At 43.1% G+C, this 24,001-nt stretch overlaps 2 protein-coding genes across 3 annotated transcripts in view; both read left to right on the forward strand.

Moving 5' to 3' along the window:
* Window positions 1–3,375: 3,375 nt before the first annotated feature.
* On the forward strand, window positions 3,376–10,884 carry arl5a (ADP-ribosylation factor-like 5A). Of its 2 annotated transcripts, none has more exons than XM_083682491.1 (6): window positions 3,376–3,689; window positions 7,818–7,878; window positions 9,119–9,266; window positions 9,499–9,582; window positions 9,881–10,032; window positions 10,206–10,884. In XM_083682491.1, the coding sequence occupies exons 1-6, from the start codon at window positions 3,644–3,646 to the stop codon at window positions 10,252–10,254; spliced, it is 540 nt and encodes a 179-aa protein (XP_083538617.1). In that variant the 5' UTR covers window positions 3,376–3,643; the 3' UTR covers window positions 10,255–10,884. The 2 variants fall into 2 exon arrangements, with proteins under 2 accessions (XP_083538617.1, XP_083538618.1); XM_083682492.1 differs by lacking the exon at window positions 3,376–3,689 and adding an exon at window positions 7,173–7,206.
* Window positions 10,885–16,480: 5,596 nt separating this feature from the next.
* neb (nebulin) overlaps window positions 16,481–24,001 on the forward strand; it is a 68,616-nt gene continuing 61,095 nt past the window's right edge. The window contains exons 1-8 of the mRNA XM_083682493.1: window positions 16,481–16,545; window positions 16,858–16,932; window positions 21,503–21,610; window positions 21,957–22,064; window positions 22,263–22,367; window positions 22,882–22,986; window positions 23,225–23,329; window positions 23,811–23,915. Coding sequence (XP_083538619.1) covers window positions 16,879–16,932; window positions 21,503–21,610; window positions 21,957–22,064; window positions 22,263–22,367; window positions 22,882–22,986; window positions 23,225–23,329; window positions 23,811–23,915 — 690 coding nt within the window. The 5' untranslated portion in view covers window positions 16,481–16,545; window positions 16,858–16,878. The remainder of the gene's footprint in view (window positions 16,546–16,857; window positions 16,933–21,502; window positions 21,611–21,956; window positions 22,065–22,262; window positions 22,368–22,881; window positions 22,987–23,224; window positions 23,330–23,810; window positions 23,916–24,001) is intronic.

Here is a 24,001-nt window from a genome sequence, read left to right on the forward strand (position 1 = left end):
GCCCCTGACTCCCTATCTCAGTGTTAGCATGGCTAGCTGTTGTGGCTAGCTGTCTCAGTGTTAGCAGAGCTAGCTTTCGTGGCTAGCTGTCTCAGTGTTAGCAGAGCTAGCTTTCGTGGCTAGCTGTCTCAGTGTTAGCAGGGCTAGCTATCATGGCTAGCTGTCTCAGTGTTAGCAGGGCTAGCTATCATGGCTAGCTGTCTCAGTGTTAGCAGGGCTAGCTATCATGGCGTGCCACCACAGGCCTCGAACCAGTGCCAGACAGCGCCAAGCGTCCCGTGTTCAGCGCACAACCTCTTTGTTTCCAGGAGCCAATAGGAGCAGAGTGCAATGCATTTTTAATGTCCCTAAGTTGTTTGAAGCTTTCTTTGATGTGAGTGTTTCCAGTCATGTACATGTACATGTTATGTACAACCAGCTGTTCTAAACAAGCAAAGTTATGTATGGCAAAATGTTGAGTGATTTTATTGGGGGTGAGGTGGTGGGGGGTTCGAAATCGTCTAGTTTTCTGGACTTCTATCCCTTTTCCTCAATGATACTAGCCATTTGTGATACGTGCGGCATCAGGAAAGAAAATCATACTTTTCTAAGTAGAATACAAAGTGAGTGAGTTGCAAGGCTCATATCTTGTACTCTTTCAGGAAATAGTGCAGCCCTTCTTTATATACCTTAAAACACACACGTGTGAGGACTTTGCCTATCAGTGTAGTATGCTGCGTAGGAGGGAGTTTCAAGTTCAAGTGTTTCCATTAGAACTCAATCTAGGCCCCATACAGTATGTAGTGAGGGATGACACCATTTTGTGCTTTCAACTGTCCAAATGGGTCCAAATTGGGGTTTCTTTTGAAAGCAGTCATGATAGGCATAGTTGAGATGTGTATTCCCAATCAGGGGATTATTTGATTGATCTGATTAGCTGACATTTACTGCATCCAGTTTACAAGCTGCCTTTTGTAGTGATGATGTCATTATTTGCATCATATTTTGTTCTCTTGCTAAACTCAATTGTAATATATTAAAGGAAACAGGTCCTGTTTTGCTAGTAAGAACAAACTGCTGTCAGCGTAGCAGAGTTCCATTGGTTTAGGATGATCCTGCCAGCATGTCTTTTCGTCACTATACAGTATGCCATGGATTAATGCAGTGATGTTATCTTTTATCTTTTTTACATATATGTTCAGCTGTAAAAGCCAGTAGAAAACTGTAGTGTTTGATTTTGAGTGACTGTTGTTATTAAAGGCACTCACATTTAAATAATGAAATCAGTCAACATATACACAGTATGAATTGGAAATACTGTAAGCTTCAACCTTCTTTGAAGTTACATTTTTAGTTGATTACATGAATTAACAAAATTGTAAGAGTCTGACTTCAAACATTTTGGTGATGAATAATTGCTTTCCAACCATCATCTATTCTCTTTCAAAGCTCTGTGTAGAAGTCTTCCATGTAATGGCTGTGTGTGTGAGAGAAACAGACGTCAAGTTGTTGCAAACAGTAGCCCCGTAATTCGACTCCGACCGAGCCTCGAACTTGCGACCCCTGGCTTGCCAATACACGTGAATTCCTCAAATACCCGAAGTAAACCAGCTACGCTATCGAAAGGGTGGGGATGTTTGAACTTGAGGAGTTTCCCATCTCAACTCTGTTACATGTGTTTTTGTGAGAAAAAGTAGCATACTTTCCTAATTCCCAAGCATATCATAACAACTTGAAAATGTACTTGTCATCTTTAGGGCTTTTCAGTTTAATGCATCTAAAAATTGAGGCCTTTGAGCACGTTTTGTATAGCTAGAGATATAATCCATTTACATCTTGCATTTTCCATTTTCCATTTTGTTATGTATCTTGCGTCACACACTACCACAAATTGTAGCGAGCTAACTCTTTCTGAAGAAATGTTTTGGCCACTAACCTACCAACCAGGCACCTTTTAGTTAAACATATCGGTCAATTGACAGATTTTACGTCTAAAATCTAAATGTTTTTGTTTGTTTTGCTTTTATAGAAATGTCAATGACTTTTGTATTTCAGATGTTGAAGTGAAATTCATCTATATGTGTAGAAATTTGCTCTGTTGCAATCTACAGGTAGCAACGTGGCTATTTGTTTTGATGTGTCGAATACTGTATGTCGATTTACAGTATGCAATGATAGATTGTGAAAGTGACACAATGTAGAGGTGGTGGATTTTTTATTTTTTATTTCCCTGTGTCTGGAAACGTTTGTTTACACCACTATGAGGTGTGCTCTTCTACTGTATACCTCCCACGAGAAACCACCAACCAAGCAAATTACACAAATCACATGAAATTGTATTTGTTTTGTAATTAAACTTTTTTTTGTTGCTTAGAAAGATCCATTTCAGTTGCTGTATTCTATAAAGGCATGCTGGTAAAAAAAAAAAAAAAAGAAGAAGAAGACGGAGAAGAAGAAGAACTAATCTTGAGAAAAAAAGAGAATAATTTACTATGCAAATATGTACAGTGCTGCATGCTGACGCTTTACCTCCCCCGGCTACTTAGCGGCTTCATCGGAGTTCAGATGAAATTGTGTTGTTATTTTTGTGAGAGGTGACATTAAAAAAGAGAAATGCAAAACTGCATGAATAATACTACATTTAAAAAAAAATCATCATAAAGAAAGAGAATTATGTTTTATGGGGAAATTGATGTGTAATGAAACAACCAACTCTAGCTGCATTAGAAATGAACTTCTTTTCTAAAATAAATCAGAGCTCTGTAATAACTGTTGTCAGACCCCTCTTTATATATTGTCTCTCGTTTTCTGAAAACCACAGGCCACATCATATACTTGAAACAGTGCGAACAAGGGCTTCTTTTGATTGTGAAATATTTTTCTTCATCTATGAATTAATACTGTATCACATGAGTCATGTGAAGACTCTGCGCCACTCTGTAGTATGCTATTTTTGGCAACACGGTGTTTTCTTCTGGAATATGCTCATGGAGTTACGAGAGATAACACTACACACTATATTTGTTGTATTACTAATATTGTAATAACTGACCAAATAAGGTCAGATTCTGGGAGTCAAATTATGCTTTCCAATGTGAAATATAATTTCACAAAAATAACAATTTCACAGAGATTATTTGTGACATTATGCAAGATCATGAAGTGTATGGTTATGAAGATGATTTTCTTTCATATTTTCCCCTGGAGAAACGCATATTGACAGACAGGGCGTTATCAGATCAGATATGTTTATCTTGGTTCCAAGGAGATTAAATTACTTATTATTATTCACTTCGTGAAATGTGATTTCCCCTTGGCTTCAGAGAGATGTCTGGGTGTTATCCAATATATAGGAAGCACGCATGCGCCTATCTGTCAGACTGATGTGTGTGTGTCCCAGCCCCACTGTGTGGAGTAGCCGACCAGCCAGCCAGCCAGCTATCGTTGAAAATACAATTTCAGCGCTGTCCTGTACTTCACATTCGACTCTAAAGGAATGGTTAAATTCATGCAAGTATGACAACGTTATCGAGAAGCGTTGACATTACTGGGCTCTGTCGTTTCGCCGTGAAATATCAGGTGTAATGCTGACAGGAGGAATTCGCTAGCCAGTTTATTATTGTCAGATTGGCCTTGTCTGCCTCATCAAGCCTCTGCACCAGCCATGGGAATAATTTTCACGAAGTTGTGGAGGCTATTTAACCATCAAGGTAAGTTAGGCCTTCTATCGTATTGACATAGCTATCTTATCTATCTATCATAACAATTCAACAGAACAGGTACACAACGCACTGTTGGCTAGCTAGTTAGCTTGCTATGTGGCTTAGCTATGCTAGCTAGCTGGCTTACTACAGTGTAGAGCTCCAGCTGTGCCTTCTAAAAGCCAAACTAGTCCCAGGTGTTCCATTCAAATATGACAGCCAAGTAAGCTAATAAGCTAGAGAAAAGGGACCATCAACCCGACAAAGCTGATGCGTCAGTGTATTTGAATATGTAAAGCTAACTGTTTAGCTGAATTCATAGCTGTCAAGTAATGTTCATTTTAGAACACCTCCTCCCAGTTGGCGCTGGGGTCCGGGAGGCCAACAATGATGACTTGCTCAGAGATTGCATTGTTTTGGCTGCATTCTCTGCCGCAAGCAGTCGATGTACAAAACAGGTTCAGTGCTATGTTTGAACTAGAATTCGTCCTACATGATAAGCATAATTGACATTGCTCCCATGAAAGACACAACAGTAGCAGCTGATTATTCCAGCCATCCATTTGGTGGCTCTGAGAGATGTCCATCAAGGAGCCTGTGAGAGCTCATGAAATGTGTGCAAGTAGGTCCCTAAAAGAGAGGGTGGGCTTGGACGTGAGGTGGTCACTTTATCTGGTTTCTTAGTTGCCATTGAACTCACTTCAGGTTCCTGTGGTACATTTGATTGAGTTGTACCACAGACCAGGCAGCTGAACACCCAAGCAGCTCTTTCCGCATGTTTCTGTGGTAATGTATTTTTTTAATAGGTTTCCTTCCGTCTCCAAGGTCCATTGTGTCTTTAAAACAATACATTGTTTTAGCTGTGAAATGTAATCAATCCTTTCTGATACTGCGCCTCAATTGGTAAGCAGATCTGTGTGAGTCCTTGTAATAGGAGACCTGAGGAAATGCAGTCCTGTGGAAAATTCTCTCACACAGCCTGGCAGACTAGTTTTATGTTTGGTTTCTCTCGGGTCATGGTGGTGGGGGGGGTTTATTTCATATGCAAACTATAACCAAACACAAACAATTAAGTGGTAGCCACATCAGAATGTTTTAACCACATTCTGAATGAATCACTGAATGACTCCTGTGCTCTGGGCACAGTCAGGCCAGCTTTCCTCAAACAATACATCTTTTTTATCAGCTGCTTTCAGACATAGACCTTGCAGGCATAGCCCTACCTCCTAAAGCATGTCTTGTCATGTATAAGGCTAGCTTTTCAAGACTAAACTCGGTGGGCTGCCATTATGTTGAAATGGAGAAACATGTTTTTTGAGAGATGACAACTTTGTCAAAACTTCTGACCCCATTTTTTTTTTCACCATGCACACAATGCATGGTGCCCCTCCTCCCATTCACTTCACTGTACATGAGAGATACTTTTTTCATACAGCCTTATATGGTTGTATACATGACCCATTTTGACATAATACATAAATATACATGACCCATTTCTGAAGGGCTGCTTATTGGTTCAGTTCGAGCCATAGCTGGATAGTTTAATCAGCATCTAGGACAGTGGACATACACACCCCTCTTTTGAACATATAGACAACTATAATTGGCTATTTCTAGTTTCTGTAGAAAGCTTTCATTGGTAGTCGTCCTCCAGCAACAATGTTCCACGTCTCAGAAAGCTGAGGGAATTGGGGGTGTTTCTGCTGGGCTGTCGGTCAAACCTTTTTTTTTTTTTTTTTTTCCCTGGCTGTGATGTGGCGTTTAAATGGAACAAAAGTTCCTTCACAAGTTGACATACGCTACATTCAGTAGTGCAGCACAAATGGGCTAGGCCTAAATACAATGGCAGCTTACCTAGGCTAGAGTGAATGGCACACACACACACACACACACACACACACACACACACACACACATACACACACACACACTGCCCGCACCATTTTGCACAGCTCAGCCTATAGCACCTACAGTACCGTAAGCGACCTTTGCATCCAACACATGATGTTTGACATACGCTTACGGAAGACAAACCGGTGATCTCAAACTCAGGTGACAGATGTGTGCAATCTGCAGTGGCTGCAAAAAAGCTGAGATAGAAAGGTTTGCTCTAGTTTATCTCATAGTTATGGAGGCTGTTTTTATTAATCAGGTTCAAAACAAGTGCCTTCCTTTGCGTAACTTTGGCCTAGATAAGGGCCACAGGCCACCACCTGTGTGTGTCTGTGCGTGCTGCGCATGCATGCGTTGTCTGCCTATCTATAGACCAATCTAGAAAAGTTCTCTCTCAACTTTGATTTGTTGTCAGTACTGTTTTATTCTATGTGTTCCTGTGTGACACCAGTACAGTACTAACAGTCCTGAGTAGCTCACTGTGCATGTTATCAAGTTCAGGGGGGGAGAACTGAAGAGGGGATAAGGAGAAGCAGGCGATAGTGAGGAGTAGGATCAGTGTGTGTGCCAGACAGGGGAGACTGGTGGAGGTAGAAATCGGAGGACGGGCTCATTGTAACACATGAAACGCTTTCTACCTCCACCCGCCTCCCCTGGTGTGTGCACCGTGTAACCAATCTTTTCCGCAATCAGTCAGATTTATGCTATGAATTGATGCACCTCGTGGAGCTGTAGACTAAACATTGGCGATTCTAGGGACTGTACTTTGACTAGACTTTCTCTCAACTCTTTGGCCTAGTTGTTGTCTAGGCCTCCCTCTCAGTTCTTCTTTTGTGTGTCAGGTTATTCAGGGGATGGGTGCTTGTGAGGAGTTTCTCTTCTGTAATTTAATGTCTACGCTGCTCAGTCTGCAGGGATTTTTCATAACATGATTAAATGAGTTGGCCATAAGCAGAAGTGGTTAAATTTAGACAGCCTTGAGTGTGGAGATTGAGTAGCTCGCTTAACTTAGGTTTCTGTTTAAATTGTCAGTTGAAAAGGCGTCCTGGGTGTTGCCTGGTCATACTATAGAATTCCAATCTTAGGGTGTGTTTTTTTAGCAGCAGCTTAAGGCCTACAGTATGTTTTGTTTTTACAGGTGATGGTGATGCAGTATGGTCACGTCGACTGGTTAGCTGATACGCCCATGTTAACACTATTGCTTTTCTGTTGCTTTTCTGTCGTTAAGCACTTTGCGACAACACATTTTTTTTATTTTATTTATTTATTTATGTTTTATAAAAAGGGCTATATAAATACATTTGATTTGCTAAGCGATTTCCCCTTTGTTTTATCGATGTAACGGTTTGTCTGCCTGTGTTCGTTGTTTATTTATGTGTCTTATCTTTCTGTGTTTGCGAGGCACTCAGGCTGTGTGTTATGTTTGAGTACAGATGGCTTTGGCGTGTTCAGTGGAGCAGGTGGCTCTGTATCCGTTTTGTATATGCCATGCTAACAGCTGCTGCTTCATGCCTGAGCTAGCAGGCATCTCTGAGACCACCAGACACCCCTCTCTGCTACTGTGAGAGCACTGTCTCTAGCTCCACAATGGCAATGGGGGCGAGGAAGCAGGGTGAAGTATACAGTGCTCTGCGTAAGTAATGGGACAGCGAAGCATTTTTTTTTTCTAATTTTGGCTCTATACTTCAAAAGTTTGGATTTTAAATCAAACAATTACTATGACGTTAAAGTGGGATTTCTCAGTGTTTGTTTGAGGGTATTTGTGTACATGTTGGTTTCACTATTTAGAAATGACAGCACTTTTTACACAACATAGTCCCCCTATTTCAGGGCACCAAGAGTAATGGGACAGATTTGTGTAATGTCCGGAAGACCACCGCTCAGCCCTTTGTGCTACTGTGAGAGCACTGTCTCTAACCACCACAATGGCAATGGAGGCGAGGGAGTCGGGGTGAAATATAGCGTATGTGCGAAAGATAGCAATTTGTCACTGAGAAATGTCTCCGCTTTAAGAAAGGAGGGTTGTTTGAGGCAGTGCTGCTGTGGAGATCTGAGACCCCTTTTGAAGTTTGAACAATATCAACACTGTTTCAAGGGAAAATGACTCGGTTTGTGTTCACCATCCAGTTCATAGGTCACTGATGTCAGTGTGTTTGAAGTTTCTGTGAGTGTCTTGCCTTGTTATTATTTGTAACAGTTTGTAAGTGCTTTTCAAATGTATTTTTTTTATATTTTGTCTTTCAGAGCACAAGGTGATCATTGTGGGCCTGGATAATGCAGGGAAGACAACCATACTTTACCAATTGTAAGTATTACACCTAAGTGTTAATAGGAGAATGAGTATTTGAGGAAGAATACTGGTTACGGCCTAATCAGGTGGGCATTAGGACTTCTACAGGCCAGGTTCTTGTTTCTGCTGAATGTTGAATAGTGACATTGTTTCAATGACAACTAAGTACCACACAATAGCTGGATCCAGAGTGGTATATTAGAAGAGTGATGCCAATGAAGGAGGCAATTTTCTATTGGCTAACGCTGATGGAGACAAATAGTTCCTTCACGCAAACCTACGGAGCAAGTTGCCAGGCTACTGTTTGCTTACCTGGGTAGCAAGTCTGAGAAATGTTGATTTTCAAGATTTAAGATTCTTTATTTGTCACGTGCATACAAGTATACAATGAAATGCAAAAGTGACAGTGCCACAGAGTAGTGCAACAATAAGTTTTAAAATAAAATAAAATAGAAATAATAAACAATATAAACAGTATAAACAGCGGTGAAGCAATGTGCGCAATATATTGCAATATACAATGGCAATGATAGGTTGACAGTACAGATAATTACAGTGGAGGATGAGTCTGCAATGGATAATTATGTGTGTGCATATGTGTTATGATGTGTGTGAGTGACTTGAGGGGGGCACTGGTGGGGTCATCGTTGATGATCCTGATGGCATGGGGGAAGAAACTCAGTCTTAGTCTCTCTGTTCTTGCTGCATGACAGCGAAGGCGTTTGCCTGACCGCAGCAGCTGGAACAGTCCGTTTTTCGGGTGGTGAGGGTCCTTCATTATCCTGTGGTATCGGTCAGATACAAATATTGGCATCTTAGATTATAATTTTCAAACTGAATAGATACTGTAATAAACATTTTAAAAAAGTTGTGTGGGTAAACCAATTCAAGAGAGAGATTTTCCAAATGTGTGGGAGTTTTATTGTTTTACTTGAGAGTAGCCATGACATTTTGGGACTGAAGCTGCCTTTTTTCGTCCGCCATTTTCCCACATATTTTTAACCTTGCCCACTTACATATCTTAGTCCAATAAAAAAAAAAAACAGTATTAGCTAAATCAGAAAGGAATTTTTCAAACTATTTTAAGCCTCCAGTAATTTCATTGGCCTACTCTTCCAATATACCACTCTTAACCTAACTAGGTTTTGCTCAACCCACCCTAGACAAGAATGTTACAATAGGAAATTGCATTGTGTCCATAGGAACCTCTGGTCCTGTATTCTGATCGTATCTGTGCTTCCTCTTTGTTCTGTAGTTCTATGAACGAGGTGGTGCACACCTCCCCGACAATAGGCAGCAATGTGGAGGAGATTGTGGTCAACAACACACACTTCCTCATGTGGGACATCGGTGGACAGGAGTCCCTGCGGTCATCCTGGAACACCTACTACACTAACACAGAGGTGAGACCACTTAGCCTCGGTGTGTGTGTGTGTGTGTGGTGTGTGTGGTGTGTGTGTGTGTGTGTGTGTGTGTGGTGTGTGGTGTGTGGTGTGTGTGTGGTGTGTGTGTGTGTGTGTGGTGTGGTGTGTGTGTGTGTGTGTGTAACTTGTTGATGCAGCATTACTATACGGATAGAGGGGCAACAATGTTAAGTGTGACATTTTTTGATTTCTCACCCTGTCTTCTTTCCAGTTTGTGATCGTAGTGGTGGACAGCACAGACCGAGAAAGAATCTCTGTGACCAAAGAGGAGCTCTGCAGAATGCTTGCACATGAAGTGAGTGCGTGTGTCTGTGTGTGTGTGTGTGTGTGTGTGTGTGTGTGTCGGCCTTTTCCATGTTTTATATCATTGTAGACAAGACCGTGTTGGTTCAACCCAACCCTCAGCCCAGTGGACATATCAGTATGTTTTATGCATGATGATCTGAGCATATGAGCACTTCTGACATTCCTTTTCCTTCTCCTCCTTTCTCTCTCTCTCTCTCTCTCTCTCTCTCTCTCTTTCTCTTTCTCTTCTCTCTCTCTCTCTCTCTCTCTCTCTCTCTCTCTCTCTCTCTCTCTCTCTCTCTCTCTAGGACCTGAAGAAGGCTGGTCTGCTGATATTCGCTAACAAGCAGGATGTAAAGGGCTGCATGTCAGTGGCCGAGATCTCCCAGAGCCTGCAGCTCACCTCGGTCAAAGACCACCAGTGGCACATTCAGGCTTGCTGTGCCCTGACAGGGGAGGGGTGAGACATTCTCCTAGTACAGAACATGCATACTTGATGGCATAACTGATTACTGTACATCTTTCATTAAAACACGTGTATGACTTCATTTTTAAAATATTGAGGTACAAAAATGTTTGTCATAAACATTCTCTGTTTCTCTGATTCCCGCTCTCCCTCTCTCACACACGTAGGCTGTGCCAGGGCCTAGAGTGGATGATGTCACGGCTGCGGGTCAGATGACCTTTGACCTGGTCCAATGGTGTGCTGTTCCTCTCTTTCTACTACACCTTCGGTACTGAGGGTGGGGGGGTTAGCAGGTTGGCGGCTCCCCCCTCCCCATGAAGCTGACTCAGCCAGACTGCCAGGATGTGTTATAGCTGCGTGTTTTATTTATTACAGAACACTGCTCTGACTGAGAACTGCAAACATGAAACTTCTCTCAAGATTTCAGAGAAACTTCTCTTACGATTTCAGAGAAACTCGTCTTACGATTTCCAGAGAAACTTCTCTTTATGAGTCTCTTTCAGAACTCGGAGAAAGAAAGAAAAAGAAAAAAAAAGAAAAAAAAAAAAAGACTGAAGTGTATTTAATTTCTGCACGGTTTTTCCTATAAGAGATATGATGGAAGTGAGCTGGGACTAAGAGGATTCTTCTGTAGTTGTGTGTGCCCCCTGCCCAGAGTGGCCTTGCAGTATTGCCGGACTACCTGTGGTGGTATTGCCCTGTGTGTACAGTCCAGTATTTACATTAACCTCGTGCCTGCGTCAGTCAGAATCCTCAAGTGATGATGGCTGAGTCAAAGATTGAGAGGGAAAACCCAACCTCTCAGCTCATATGGGAATACAGTGAAATAAAGTGTTTTTATCTGTTTTTCGGGTGCATTACATGTGTCATGAATGTGTTTTTTTTGTACAGGTATGTAACTTCTATATGTATACATGTTGAGGTTCTTATCGTCGTCTATACATAGGCACTATGTATAGACATGGCATGACATAAGCATAACATGGACATTTTGGATGTGTTGTAATTCTCCAACAGACCTCCAGGGGGCATTATGTTCTATGTGGACTCATGTTCACTGTTGACTTTCAGGGCCTGGACATCAGCGGTGAGAGAGAGGACAGTAGCGGTGAGAGAGAGGACAGCCAGAGAGAGTCAGGAGAGAATGGGTCAAGCCTTGTGGCCCAGAACTAATGTGAACAGCAGGCGGTGGAGAGCAGCTCCAGCGCTCCCATAGTGGCCCTATTCACTGGTCCAGATACACTTTTTATATTAATTTTTCTTTTTTTGTGATTACATTTGTATTGCTTTTTTATATTTTCTAGGTCAGAGCAAATACAGGCCACACATTTCTACAGAAACAACTTAAGAAATAAGAGGTAGAGAGGATGAAGATTATAAGAATATAATGTAATGCATAGTAAAAATAATAATAATAATAATGATAATAACACAAAGAAATCAAATAAACCTCTTAGTGTTCAGTAGTGGATGCCTCCCCACCTCTTCCCCCTCACCCCAGTTCTTTCTATTCATGATGGTTCAGATCTGCACAGACAGTAGACTCTTAGAACAGAAACATATTTGACTATGTAATTTACAGTACATACAATGTGAAAATCACAGTTTTGCCCAGTTAATGATTAAAATTCCGAGGTTCTAAGATAAATAGGTATTCAGAAGATTACCCTATGACAAAGGCATATTGACTATACAGTATGGTAGTAGAGTAAGGATGGAGGAATTCACTGTGTCCCCTTAAGTCCCTGAGTATAAGATAGTGTTCCCTCTGATGAATCACTGCTGAAATGTTATCCCATTGGTCACCTGTCCACAGTGTTTAATCTGCAGCAGACATGTTTGTCAGTGGCTGTAGTGAGTGTGTCAGTGTCTGATACTAGACACATAATGTGATCTGAAAGGTCAGTGGCCCACTCATCTGTTCGAATGTTCTCTTAATTGGACGTGATGTTAACTTGCTCTGCACACACTAACAAGGTGGTGGAAAATGTCCTTTTGCCAGGCCTTCAGAGTGTCTCAAGTGCACTTAAAGGAGCAGGGCGTACTTTACGTCTGTTGGAAATCTGCCACCATGGCGAAATTAAGTTTGAAGTTCCAAACAGCATCCTCCCTGATAATAATATAACATGAAATGGACTTGCAGTGTCGGACATTAGCTGTTGTGTTTCTGCATGCGTGCACGATTCGAAGAGGCAGCCACAAGAGACAGAAAGGTGAAATATGGTGAGTGCACTCCACTAGAACAACCACTGACAACCACATGTTTGTATACCATTTGAGAAAGCGGTATTCGGGACCAAAACGGCAAAACAATTCATTATAAAGCTTTAATGTTCTTATTGCACCATTAACATTTAAATGTGGTTGTTTATATCATATACAGTAAATTAATAAAATTACAACTTGAGATGACTGAGAAATAATAGTTGTGGCATATAAAACTAACCTAATTCATTGTGTAAACAATAATCGCTAACAATTTGGATTAGGGAACACGTATTAAGTACTAACTTGTATCTTATAAGGGTTTGTTTTCTACCCAGCCCCTCAAGGCACCCACACAACAATGTTATTGGGGGCAAGGTTGGCCTTGAGGTTAGGGAGGCTAGCCAGTAACTGCAAGGTCGCTGGTTCAGTCCCAGGATGTGATCTGGAGTGTTGCTAAAATCACATCTACCTGCCCAGCTACTACATGACTAATAACGTAAAAAGTTAAGTAAAAAGCTAATAATGGCCCAATTATCTACTTACAAAACTCTTATTAGGGACATATTAGTGCCTAATAAGTGTTCCCTAGTGTTCCTTGAACTAGTCATCGTTCAAATTATATGGGCTGACATCACACTTCACACAATCCACCCAGCATGTCAGTTATCTTACCCTTCAGAGCAGGGACAGGTGTGTGGGGTGTCCAGTCCAGTGGCAATGATATGTTTGGTAAACAATCCACCCTGTGCAGAATCATGCCCTGCCCTGCCATGACACCCCGACCACCCCATTTCGGCCTCTTACCTCAGTGTTGATGAGCACAATTGTTTTCCCAGGAGTTAGTGGTACGGTCAAGGAGAGCACTGTGGGTCATGTTGTGTCTGTTTGCAGCTGCTCTGTCCTCTCCGTGTCCGTCTGTCATTTTTTCCAGTGACCAAGCATCATCTGGTATCTCCCTCTGCATGATGTTCTGGGCAGCTCTCCTCCTCCCTGTTGCCAGAGTCACACAGTGACAGTATAGCAAATCCCTCAAATCCCCAAGCCTTGTTGTTTATTTGCACAACCATGAAGTAAGCTACTTGATTAAAAGAGAGCCAGGTCAGTTTTTTTTTTGCAGCTACACTTATTAGCACACTACTAGTGCAGTGGAAGCTGGTGGAGGTAGAAATCGCACATGTTCGATAGCATTCTTTATTCCGTTCCATGCATTATAATAGTGCATGGGTGCAATAAATTAATAAAATATGTATTCACACAACTTTCCTCTCAATATTTCGCCATGAAGGCTGATTGATTTGTCTCTCTCTGATCTCACAGACATGAATAACTGCAGTCATCATGGGACTAATGAGGGCGAGACAGGAGAGATAGGGCTGTGTGAGGGAGAGACAGAGAGGGAGAGACAGGTCCATGTGTGGGAGAGACAGAGGAAGAGACAGGGGTGTGTGATGGAGAGACAGAGAGGGAGAGACAGGGCTGTGTGAGGGAGAGACAGAGAGGGAGAGACAGGGCTGTGTGAGAGAGAGAGAGGGAGAGACAGGGCTGTTTGAGGGAAAGACAGAGAGGGAGAGACGGGGCTGTGTGATGGAGAGACAGAGAGGGAGAGACAGGGCCGTAAGAGAGGGAGAGACAGGGCTGTGTGAGAGAGAGACAGAGAGGGAGAGACAGGGCTGTGTGAGGGAGAGGGAGAGAGGGAGAGACAGGGCTGTGTGTGAGAGAGAGATAGAGAGACAGGGCTGTGTGATGGAGAGACAGAGAGGGAGAGACAGGGCCGTAAGAGAGGGAGAGACAGGGCTGTGTGAGGGAAAGACGGAGAGGGAGGGCTGTGTGTGAGAGAGAAAGAGAGAGAGGGAGAGAGAGACAGAGAGGGAGATACAGGGCCGTGTGAGGGGAAAAAGACCCTCAGCTGCTCCTGTCAGTCAAGCCTCTACAGCTCCCTTCTCCTTGGGGACGTGAAATACCAGAGAGAGAGAGAGAGAGAGAGGGTGGGGGGGGGGGGAGTGAGGAGGGGAGTCAGTCGTCCAAAAGGTACATGCCACCAACATACTGGCATTCTGAGGTAGAATGTACACACAGACTCTTTTCGGACTCTTTTATGTATACTCAAACCATCTGTCGTTTGTGTATTTTTCTCCCTCTCGGATTGCCGATCTCGTCAGACCCCCCACTGTACTCCCACTGTATCTTGAAATAGTCCCAGCTTTATTTTTACGTCTCTTGAATACTTTTTTATACCCATCAGGTCAGGATGAGACACAGAATGGGGTCAATGAGACAGCAGCTGTCTGCTCTGAAGCATAGAGGGACCAGAGAGTGTTCCACCTCTGTTCTCACTTGTGCATAAGTTATATCAAGCATCAAAGATTTCACACAGTAAAATACTGTTACTATTACATGCAGAACCAGCAGTTGCCCCCTCCCTCTCTCCCCACACCCACAAGGCTGCATCTCAGTAGTCTAAAGTGGCTTCCTTGTCTCCGTTCATTCATCTGTAATGTGAAAAGAAGTGGGCAGGTAAAAACAAATACCTGGTATGCATCTTACATATTGCTGCTGTCACCTATTTTGTGTTATTGGATCAGTGCAGTTGAAGGAAAGGAGACAAGCGGAGGAAGCCACTTCCGGTTAGTGTACACCCTATAGACAGGGAAACAGACTGTTAGAGGTATGCACCATAACAGGTGGTACTTGCTGTACCAGCTTGTTATCAGATGATGATGATCTAACCTGTGATTCATAGGCTGAGCTCAAACAAGGAGTATGACATGTGTGATTAACCCTTTTTATTTAAGATACAGTCCCAACAGTCACTTCTGGATCATACTTGAGATGTGTTTATTTGTGGTGTATGTTTATTTATGGATGGGTCATCGATATGGTTCCCCTCCATCCCCAGTGTCCCACACTGGCGTTGGCCTGGATCCACACAGCACACAGCCTTGGACCCGGGTCAGCCAACAGATGACCTCAGCCTGAGCCTGCCTCTCACATACAGCACAGTGACAGAAGAACCACCCCAGCAAGCAGCCCCCCCCCCCCCCCAATATACTGCCACTCGTAAGGTATCATCTGAGGTAATGTATGCACAGACTGTTTTCTACAGTATGAATATTATGCATACCTAAACCAACTAACGTTTGTTGATTTTTCTCTCTCAGGGATTGCTGATCCCGCCCCCCACATCAGACTGTCCACTGTTGACATCTCCCCCTAGCCCGTTACATCTGTGATCACACCCATCACCCTCTCTCTCCCCTTGGTGCTCGTTGGTTTTCTCTTGTTTTCTCTCTCTACTGCCCCTTCCTCATAGTTGTATTGCTGATACATTTGCTGAACAGGTGCTCTTTTCTGAAGGGATCACTTAGGTATATTTAGATTTTGAAACCTGAGAGCGCCGGCCGCTGATTGGCTGTTTGAACCACATGATAACTGGGGAGCCACCGCAGCTGTGAGCTGTCGCCCATCGTTTCTCTGGAGGGAAGTTGGGGAGGCTCTGGCGTCTTGGGAAACTCTAAATTAACTGGTAAGCTACAGAAAAACAGAAAAACTTGATCATTTCTCCACTCCAGCACGCCTTCTGCATGGCCTACGCTCTGGACTTCTGTCTTTTCTTCTGCTGCCATCAGATGCTGGAGAGAGTTAATTGAGGAATAAGCCAGTTAACAGGGCTGTGCCCTCGTTAAAGGAGTCTCCAAACAACCCCAAGCAGCGACCCTCCTGCGAGATTAGGCCGCCATGGGATGCCTTTGAAACACAACATGAGCTTGTCAATTTTCCCAACCCTGTGTTTGCCTCTTTTCGTGCAACTTTTGAGAAAAGTTCTTTCTTTTATGTGAAGAGTTGGGAGTCAAGCGCTAAAAAAGGGTAGTTAGTGTGCCGTCCTATATTTAACCTGCAGCCTCAGAAGGCATTGCGGCTCCGTTAGCTAAACAAAGCCAACCAATCAGGCCGTGGCATTAGCTTACATGACGAATAGCTGGAGTGCTGTGGAGCAGCTGTCGCAAACCTTCAGCCAGGAGGTTCAGTGATCAGGGGGGTTTTGGGTGTCAAACCCTCACAAAGCCAGAGGCCTGCAAAAAAATCGTTCCTGTGCAATTTGGCCCTTGGTGTCACACCTTTCTGCTGTACCTGAGCTTTCGGTGCGGATATCACCACAGTGTGTCATTTTTGACGCGTACTGTATCTCTTCTCTGTCTAGGCTTTAATCAAACTCGAAAAAGTGGAATATCAGTTTGGGACCCTAGTGGATGTCAAAAGGCTTCCTTTCTGTAAGGTCCCTGGGAATACTACAGAAACCCGGTATGGGATGTGCACTGTTTGTCATTGTTGTTGTTGGATGTTACTTACGTGTCAAATCGTGCTTGTTTGACATTTTTGTCACATCCTTTGATGGTTTGGTGGTTTGGGTTCAACAAGGGCTGCAGGACAGGCTCTTAAAATATCTCTGGTAATATTGTCCTTCAGCCCCTGGTAAAGACCATAGTCAGCACCACAGCTTTTTCTAATCTAAAGGGAATTTGAATATATTGCATAAAATACTCTTCAAAATAAGCTTCACTGTAAAATGCATAGTTTGGAAATGCCTGACAATGTCTTATATGTTTCATGTAGAACATCTAAAACTGTACCATAATGGAGGAAAATGAAGACTATGATGAGTTTGAGGATGAAGAGATTGAGGAAGAGGTGAGTGAATACTTTTCTCCCAAGATCAACAGCACACCACTTATTGCTGGGTTTGACAGTTGAAGGGACAGGGACAGGGACAGGGACAGGGACAGGGACAAGCGACACGCACACACACACACACACACACACACACACACACACACACACACACACACACACACACACACACACATCAATGGGGTAGGCCCAGTGGTCTAGTCTAAACTTGATGTGGTCTGTGGGCTGCCTGTCTACTGGGTTTGCAGGTTCAGCGGTAGACCCTATGAATAGTTAACTCACTTATGATACCACCCAGGTCAGCAGTTAAGGAGCCCAGGCATCCATGAGCAGTGCTAAGATCCTGTTTCAGAAGAGGGCCAACTCCCTCTGAACCATAGAGCCTAGCTGGCAAACCCTCCACAGAGAACTGTAAATCAGCCTCGTCATTAAACTCCTGCCACGTTCATATTTTCAGGGAGATTTAAAAAAAAAATCTCACTGTAAGTTATTAATACTCAGTACAAGGATGCTTTATAGCGTAATCAGCCATCTTTACAGTACCTCAAGCCTCCCACACAGATCAGTCACTGACAACTGACAAGGTTTTTAATGGCAGGAGGAGCATAGTGATGTATTTATTAGACAACAATCAGGGAAAGGGGGAGTCATGTTTATGATGTGATGTTACTGCAGATGTGTTTATGTTAAAGCATGTTTATGTTCCATTGTTCACCAGACAATATTCTACAGCTGTACTGTATTATTCCTGAATGGGGGGTTTTACCCATTGTTTTCTAATACATTGTACACCAATCGGTGGATAATGTGTCGGATTGGTGGGATAATGCCCCATTCAGAAGAGCTCCCCATGGGGCGAGGATAAATTGACTACCTTAGAGCTTGAAGTTGGCTGGAAGTTACCACTGAGTTTTTTGTGTCAGATGAGATGTACTGCACATGAGAGAAGACTTCCACTGTTTAACAAAAGTCAAAGGCTCAAAACCTCAGCAATGAAGTTGTGCTATTAATCATCTGATTCTTTCCAATTATATTGATTGGCAGTCCCAATTTTCTGGTGGTTTTTGAGAGTTCATTTAAGCAGTAATGGATTTGGTGTAGTCTTGCCATAATCCTCACCATTCTCAGGCTAGACAGCCCCCCAAGCTCCAAGGATTTCTTTTCAGCTAAATATACATGTGTGTGTGTTATTGTATATATGTCCTGGACCTGGGATATGTTATATGTATAAGTGTCCTGGTCCTACATATGTCCTGGTCCTGTGTTCAATGGAAGAGTGAAAGCAGAAGGCGGACCGATTAATCCTTAATTTCCTGGTGAAATAGGATTAAAGCTAGCCTTGTATTCGTTAATACTTCATGTTCTTGATATCTTATAGGGGACACCAAATAGTTTCCTTTGCTGTTAAATTTGTTAATATTGTATTGATCTAAGACCCCCACTAACAGATGGGGAGGTTTAAAAATAAATAAATATTAGATTTGTTTGGTTATTATTTGGTTCCCATATAACATATCAACCTTTGCAAAGAGATTTACTAACTCTTATACTCAGACGTAAATCCTTTGGAAGAGAAAGAAAAATAATACTTGATACACTCTGATTTCACTACCACTTTCATCCACACTTTGGAGGACATTAAAGGGATTCATTTGATCTGAATAGTAAGATGGCTTCTTATATCTGATCCACAGAAAGGGGAGAAACATACAGCTGTGCATTCAGGATGTACTTTACGTGAAACATTGCACACTCACATTCAGAATGACTTTACTTCTGATGTTTTTTGGTCTGTTACTTTAGTGAACGAAAGACTTTCTCAAGGAAGATCATCGTTTTATTCTCATGCTACTCCTTTCCTTTTTTAATGTGTATGAATATTGAGATTATTTCCTTGATATTAACTTCAAAGTTTGTATTCTCCCAAGTAAGGGAAAAATACCATAGCTCTCGCTATTGGGAGCTACTGTAGAAGGAGATACAAATTTAGAAGTGGACATCTATGGTACGTAGACTGGCAGTGGCAGAGGAAAGGAAGGCAAGTGAGAAGGGCCCTCCCAGCCGGCTGTAAATCACACTGCAGTGGCCCAGGGTCCACTCACGTCACTCTGGTAGAATGTGCTTAGGAGGTGGATGCATGGAAACACCACCTGTGGGTAGAGGAGGAAGAGAGGGAGAAGGAGAGAGAGAGAGGGGGGGGGCTAGGCTCTGTAGCAGATTCTACCTGTTCTCTGCTCGCCATTGTTTCTCTCTTTCTTTCTATTGGTTGGGGGAACATGGTGGGGGGAGGGAGGCTGGGAGTGGAATGTACCTGTATGATTCTCCTCATCTTGTAGATTCAGGTAAAGAAGCCTCTTACAACTGTTAATAAAAGGGTTTAAGAAGTTTTCTCCCAGCTCTGGTCTGTCATTTGTTTAGGGCATTTGCATTGCAGCTCCCTAATACCCGGGTGATGATGATTCTGAAAAGAGGGTTCCAGAGTGTTCTAGAAGATTCTAGAAGTAGTGATGTTAGCACTATTTGTAGAATTAAAACATTCTACTCATTCTGGTTGGCTTTGCCCCATTACCACTGTGGCAATGAGTGTGCCCGGCTTAGAGAGAGAGTGTTTTCTCAGTAGAGGTCACTGGCTGTAATTTAGGTGTCGTTAAAGTTAGACACAGGCTATTTGGGGAGTATGTGTGAGAATAATGTGAGCTAGAATATGTCATCGTGGTTGAAGCTTTAAAGGGAGATTTGATTGAAGCCCATCCAGAGGTACTGAACAGTCATAGAAAGATGATAAATCCGTCTGGTTGATATTCTGATACAGTACATAGCAACCATGTACAAGGACAATAGACTTTATATCAACAAATAAGAATAGAAGTGAGGTCATGTGAGCGCTGGATGTTCTCAGGGATGGTTGGTCAGAGGGCTCTGTCAGTCAGACTCACACAGACTCAGGGCTATTATAGGCTCGCTCCCCTTCCCCCACTGGAATACTGGCTTAATTACACTCTCCACTAATCACGGCGTTTTCCTCTGAAAAGGACATGTTCAAAGTCATTTAGTAATATTGGAAGTAGAGGGAAGTTGAGGGTTCGTGACGCAATTTATATTGGTTTAATAGTATGTGGCTGAGTATAGCACAGTGTTTGATGAAGAATATTGGGTTATCAGATAATTATGATGACAGTGCATAGATGAGGTGTATACAGTATCTGTTGATTGCTGTGTCTGTATGAGTCAGGAAATGTTACCAGAGCTGGTGGGAAAAACCTTAACTCAATGTACTGTGATATGTCTCTTCATTTGTCCACAAGTTGAAACCCCAGAGTTTGTCCTATATCTGTAGAGTTGGAGTACGACGGTCACTACGACCACTCAGCAGACCACTCAGGTCTCAGAGGTAAACCACCTCCTCCAGGAGGATAGCAGTGAAACGAACGCCCAGCCGATGCTTCTCGACCGTACTTGCATGTAATGGGGGTTATTTCACTGATGTACTATTGGCCCAATATACTGTACCCTAGGCTTCCGATCATAATTGGTTCAACAAGGATAATTCATACAGGAAAGAAGCAGTGTGTGTGAGATTTTGAGCTGTGGACTATAAAACCCCCTTGTTTAACAATTCACAATTTACTTAAAAGTCAAGGAGCAAATTCTCAAACTGAGTTCCCAAACAAAAAGGTGGTTGTTTGAGCAATTAATAGCTTCTTGTTAGTTGTCCTCAGTCGACCCTGATACAGATGAAATAGCCCTCATATAAGCAGCCATTTCAAATTGGTGCATGCGGCGGACTATGCACATGGCAGAGTGTTTTGCTCGGCCAGTACCTGTCTTTGTCCTAGTTCATCATGGCTAGTTCATCTATGTCCAGTCTGTCAGTCTTTCCCTCTGTCCATCAATCCTTCTGTTTTACAGCACTAACAAAGTCCCCTGCTTTTCCTGTTAGGCCTAGCCTACATGATGGCCTAGCCTATGTGTTTTTTCCCGTCCCTGTAGAACTACACCAGGGGAGGCTGGTGGCGGTAGAAATCGGAGGACAGGCTCCTTGTCATGCATGGAATGGAATGAGGAAGGTTTGATACCCTTCCTCATTCTGATTTCTACCTCCACCAACCTACCCTGAACTACATATCTTGATGATGGAGTCAAGTACAGTAACACAACACAGCTTGTAGTTGCCTAGCTTTTTCAGTCAGCCATTGTGAATGCGTTGAATTGTTGCAGGTAAGTGAACATGGTAGCAGAATGGAGTGGCTAGATATCGTTTCTTAGCAAGCCTTCGCTTCTTAGTTTGCTTATGACATTTCACTCTTGAAGGAATGCAAGAAATACACTTTTGAGTAGATTACTGTCATGTAGTATATCTAAATATTAGTATGTTCTGTCTTTGTTAGCATAGTATAGAGTGTGAGGTAGAGGCCGGTGGAGGTAGAAATCGGAGGATGACCTCATTGTAATTCATGGAAGAGAAGGCCTCCTTGTTAGTGTACAGTACCTCTGGCCCAGCTTCCTGCAGTAAAGGAACCTCGGCCATTTTGTTTGTCAAACGACTAACTGTGTGCTTTCTGTTCCCCAGCCCGGTCTTCCTACTCGCATCAAGAGGAAGAAGGTCAAGGTGGACACCTCCAAGTTCATGACTCCTTACCTGGCCCACAGCCAGAAGATGCTGGAGCTCTTTAGCAGCGTAAGAAAACCAGGCCCTTAGAGTTCAATTCAAGTGCTTTCAGGCTTTGGAAAAACCCTGTGGTTCTCGCTCACTGGAGTTTGATGTTTTTGAATTCACTACAACTTTATTGATCCCCTCAGGGGCAATGACAAAGGGCACGGTCAGATCACAAATATTAGCATCCTCCATATATACATAATACAGTGCGCCGACAACAGACATCATCATATCCCCATAACACATAAATACAGTGAACAGGCCAATCATAAGTGTTGTCCAATGATACAGAGCGTGTTGTCCAACATGTGTTGTTCAATGTGTCCCTGACCCGGCTCTGTCCTGATGCTGCTGTCCCCCCCAACAGAACAAGTACCGGAGTGCGTATGACAAAGCCAAGGGGCAGCCCTACGCCATCTCGGCTGACACCCCTGAAATGATCAGGATCAAGAAGGCTCAGGAGCAGCTCAGCGAGGTACGACACAGAGGCGTGTGTGTGTGTGTGTGTGTGTGTGTGTGTGTGTGTGTGTGTGTGTGTGTGTGTGTCCGGTTGGCTGTGGATATCCCCTGCACATGTATATACTGTATTATGCAGTTACAATATCCTGTTTCTTTCTCTCTCTCTCTTCAAATGAATAAAGTAAACTGAACACTTGCCCTTTTGCCCTCCCAGGTGAAGTACCGTATGGAGGGTAACAAGGCTCGGTGTGGCAGCTTGTATGACGGGGAGGCCAGAGAGATCGCCCACGTCAAACATGTCTCTGAGTTGGTCAGCAAGGTAAGTACTTGAGCATTGCTTATATCAAACCACTGTCATTTAACATTAACATTAATATTAACAACAAGTTAGGTGTTTTTTCTTCTTCAAAAAGATAATGTACTGTAATAGGGTGTTAGGGGGTGGAGAGGTCTGAGGTGGTCAGAACATAAAAGCGTTGTAGTATTTTATTTTCACATTGAGACCAGAGTCTCTTTTTCAAGGGAGCCCTGCAGTATGCATGATACAAATACATAGGATACAAACAAGAAAGTAAACAAGACAAACAAAAACAAACAAGATACAATTTCATACAAAACATTAACACTCCTCTGTAACCAGTAAACATGCATCACGTATGACACTATTCCTTTCGATTACAGTTTACATTGTCTTCTTTGATTGTGATAAGAAGTTACAGTACATCCCTTTCACCACAACACTGTCATGTATCTACTCATGAGAGTTAACACACGTGTGTGTGTGTGTTTGTGTGTGTGTGTGTGTGTGTGTGTGTGTGTTTTGTTCCCCCCAGGTTCTGTACAGGCAGAAGTGGGATGAGTGTAAGGATCGCTACCTGCTACCCCCTGATGCTCCTGAACTAGTCCTGGCTGTGAAGAACGCTGCCAACTACAGCAAGGTAATTACCACTCTCAGCCCTCAGTGGAATAGAACTCAATTACATGTCCTACTGTACAGAGATTCAATAGTTGCATTGAGATTTCATTGCTGTTTGAGATGATACAAGGGCATGTATCACATGACATAGAATGTATCACATAGTGATGAAGGTGCTGATTTTATTGTATGAGAATGTTTTTTCTTTCTGAGATGCTGCTGCGGCTCTGATCTAACGCCTCCTCTTTTTCTGTGGTCAGAAACTGTACACGGAGTCCTGGGACTCGGAAAAGACCATGTACTACCCCTACAGCGACAGCCCCGAGCTGCGCAGGGTGGCCAAAGCCCAGGAGGTCCTCAGTGACGTGAGTCTCACACAACTATACCCAACTACCCCACAACCAGGGAAAGCTGCTGTGAGGTAGAAATCAGAGGACGGGCTCATTGTAATGAGAACGGAATGAGAAATGGTATCAGACACGTGGTGAACAGTCAATTTGTCACATTACTTGGCAGAATGCCGTCGTGTGTCAATCACACAGGAAAGCACATTTTCTCTCTCTATTTTTGCTCCCAGGGCCTCTTGTTTTGTGCTGAGTCAATTGGACCATACGGAACCCATTTCCCCCTCTGCACCTATTTATAGGAAAGCAATTAAAATGGCCACTGTTCTTTCCCCTCTCTCACACAAGTCCAAGTGAATTCCAGATATCCGCTGATCCAGTTCATTGACTTATCCAATTAGATATAACCAAGCAGAGCATTACCAAAGTCAAGGTCAAGTATTGATCCAGAGCTTTAGATATGCTGTAAATCTCACCTGTCTCTTCCCTCTCTACCCTGCAGATCAAGTACAAGAAGGGACATGATCAACGCAAGGCCAAGTACACCTCCCTGGCTGATTCCCCTGAAATGGAGCTGGCAAGGAAAGTGTTCACTCAGCGCAGCGACGTAAGTTATCCTCCAGACCCATACACTCACACACAGCTGTTCAGCACCGTGTTGTAGACAGGTTCTTTGGTATTGCATCCTATAGC

The sequence above is a fragment of the Argentina silus genome, assembly GCF_951799395.1.
Source record: "Argentina silus genome assembly, chromosome: 12".
Taxonomy (NCBI): domain Eukaryota; kingdom Metazoa; phylum Chordata; class Actinopteri; order Argentiniformes; family Argentinidae; genus Argentina; species Argentina silus.

What these genes read in the sequence shown, in the direction of transcription:
- arl5a (XM_083682491.1), top strand. Translation starts at nt 3,644, where the DNA reads ATGGGAATAATTTTCACGAAGTTGTGGAGGCTATTTAACCATCAAG. An exon ending in CCTACTACACTAACACAGAG is followed by an intron (nt 9,267 to 9,498) that starts GTGAGACCACTT and finishes TCTTCTTTCCAG; the next exon opens with TTTGTGATCGTAGTGGTGGA. An exon ending in TGTGCCCTGACAGGGGAGGG is followed by an intron (nt 10,033 to 10,205) that starts GTGAGACATTCT and finishes TCACACACGTAG; the next exon opens with GCTGTGCCAGGGCCTAGAGT.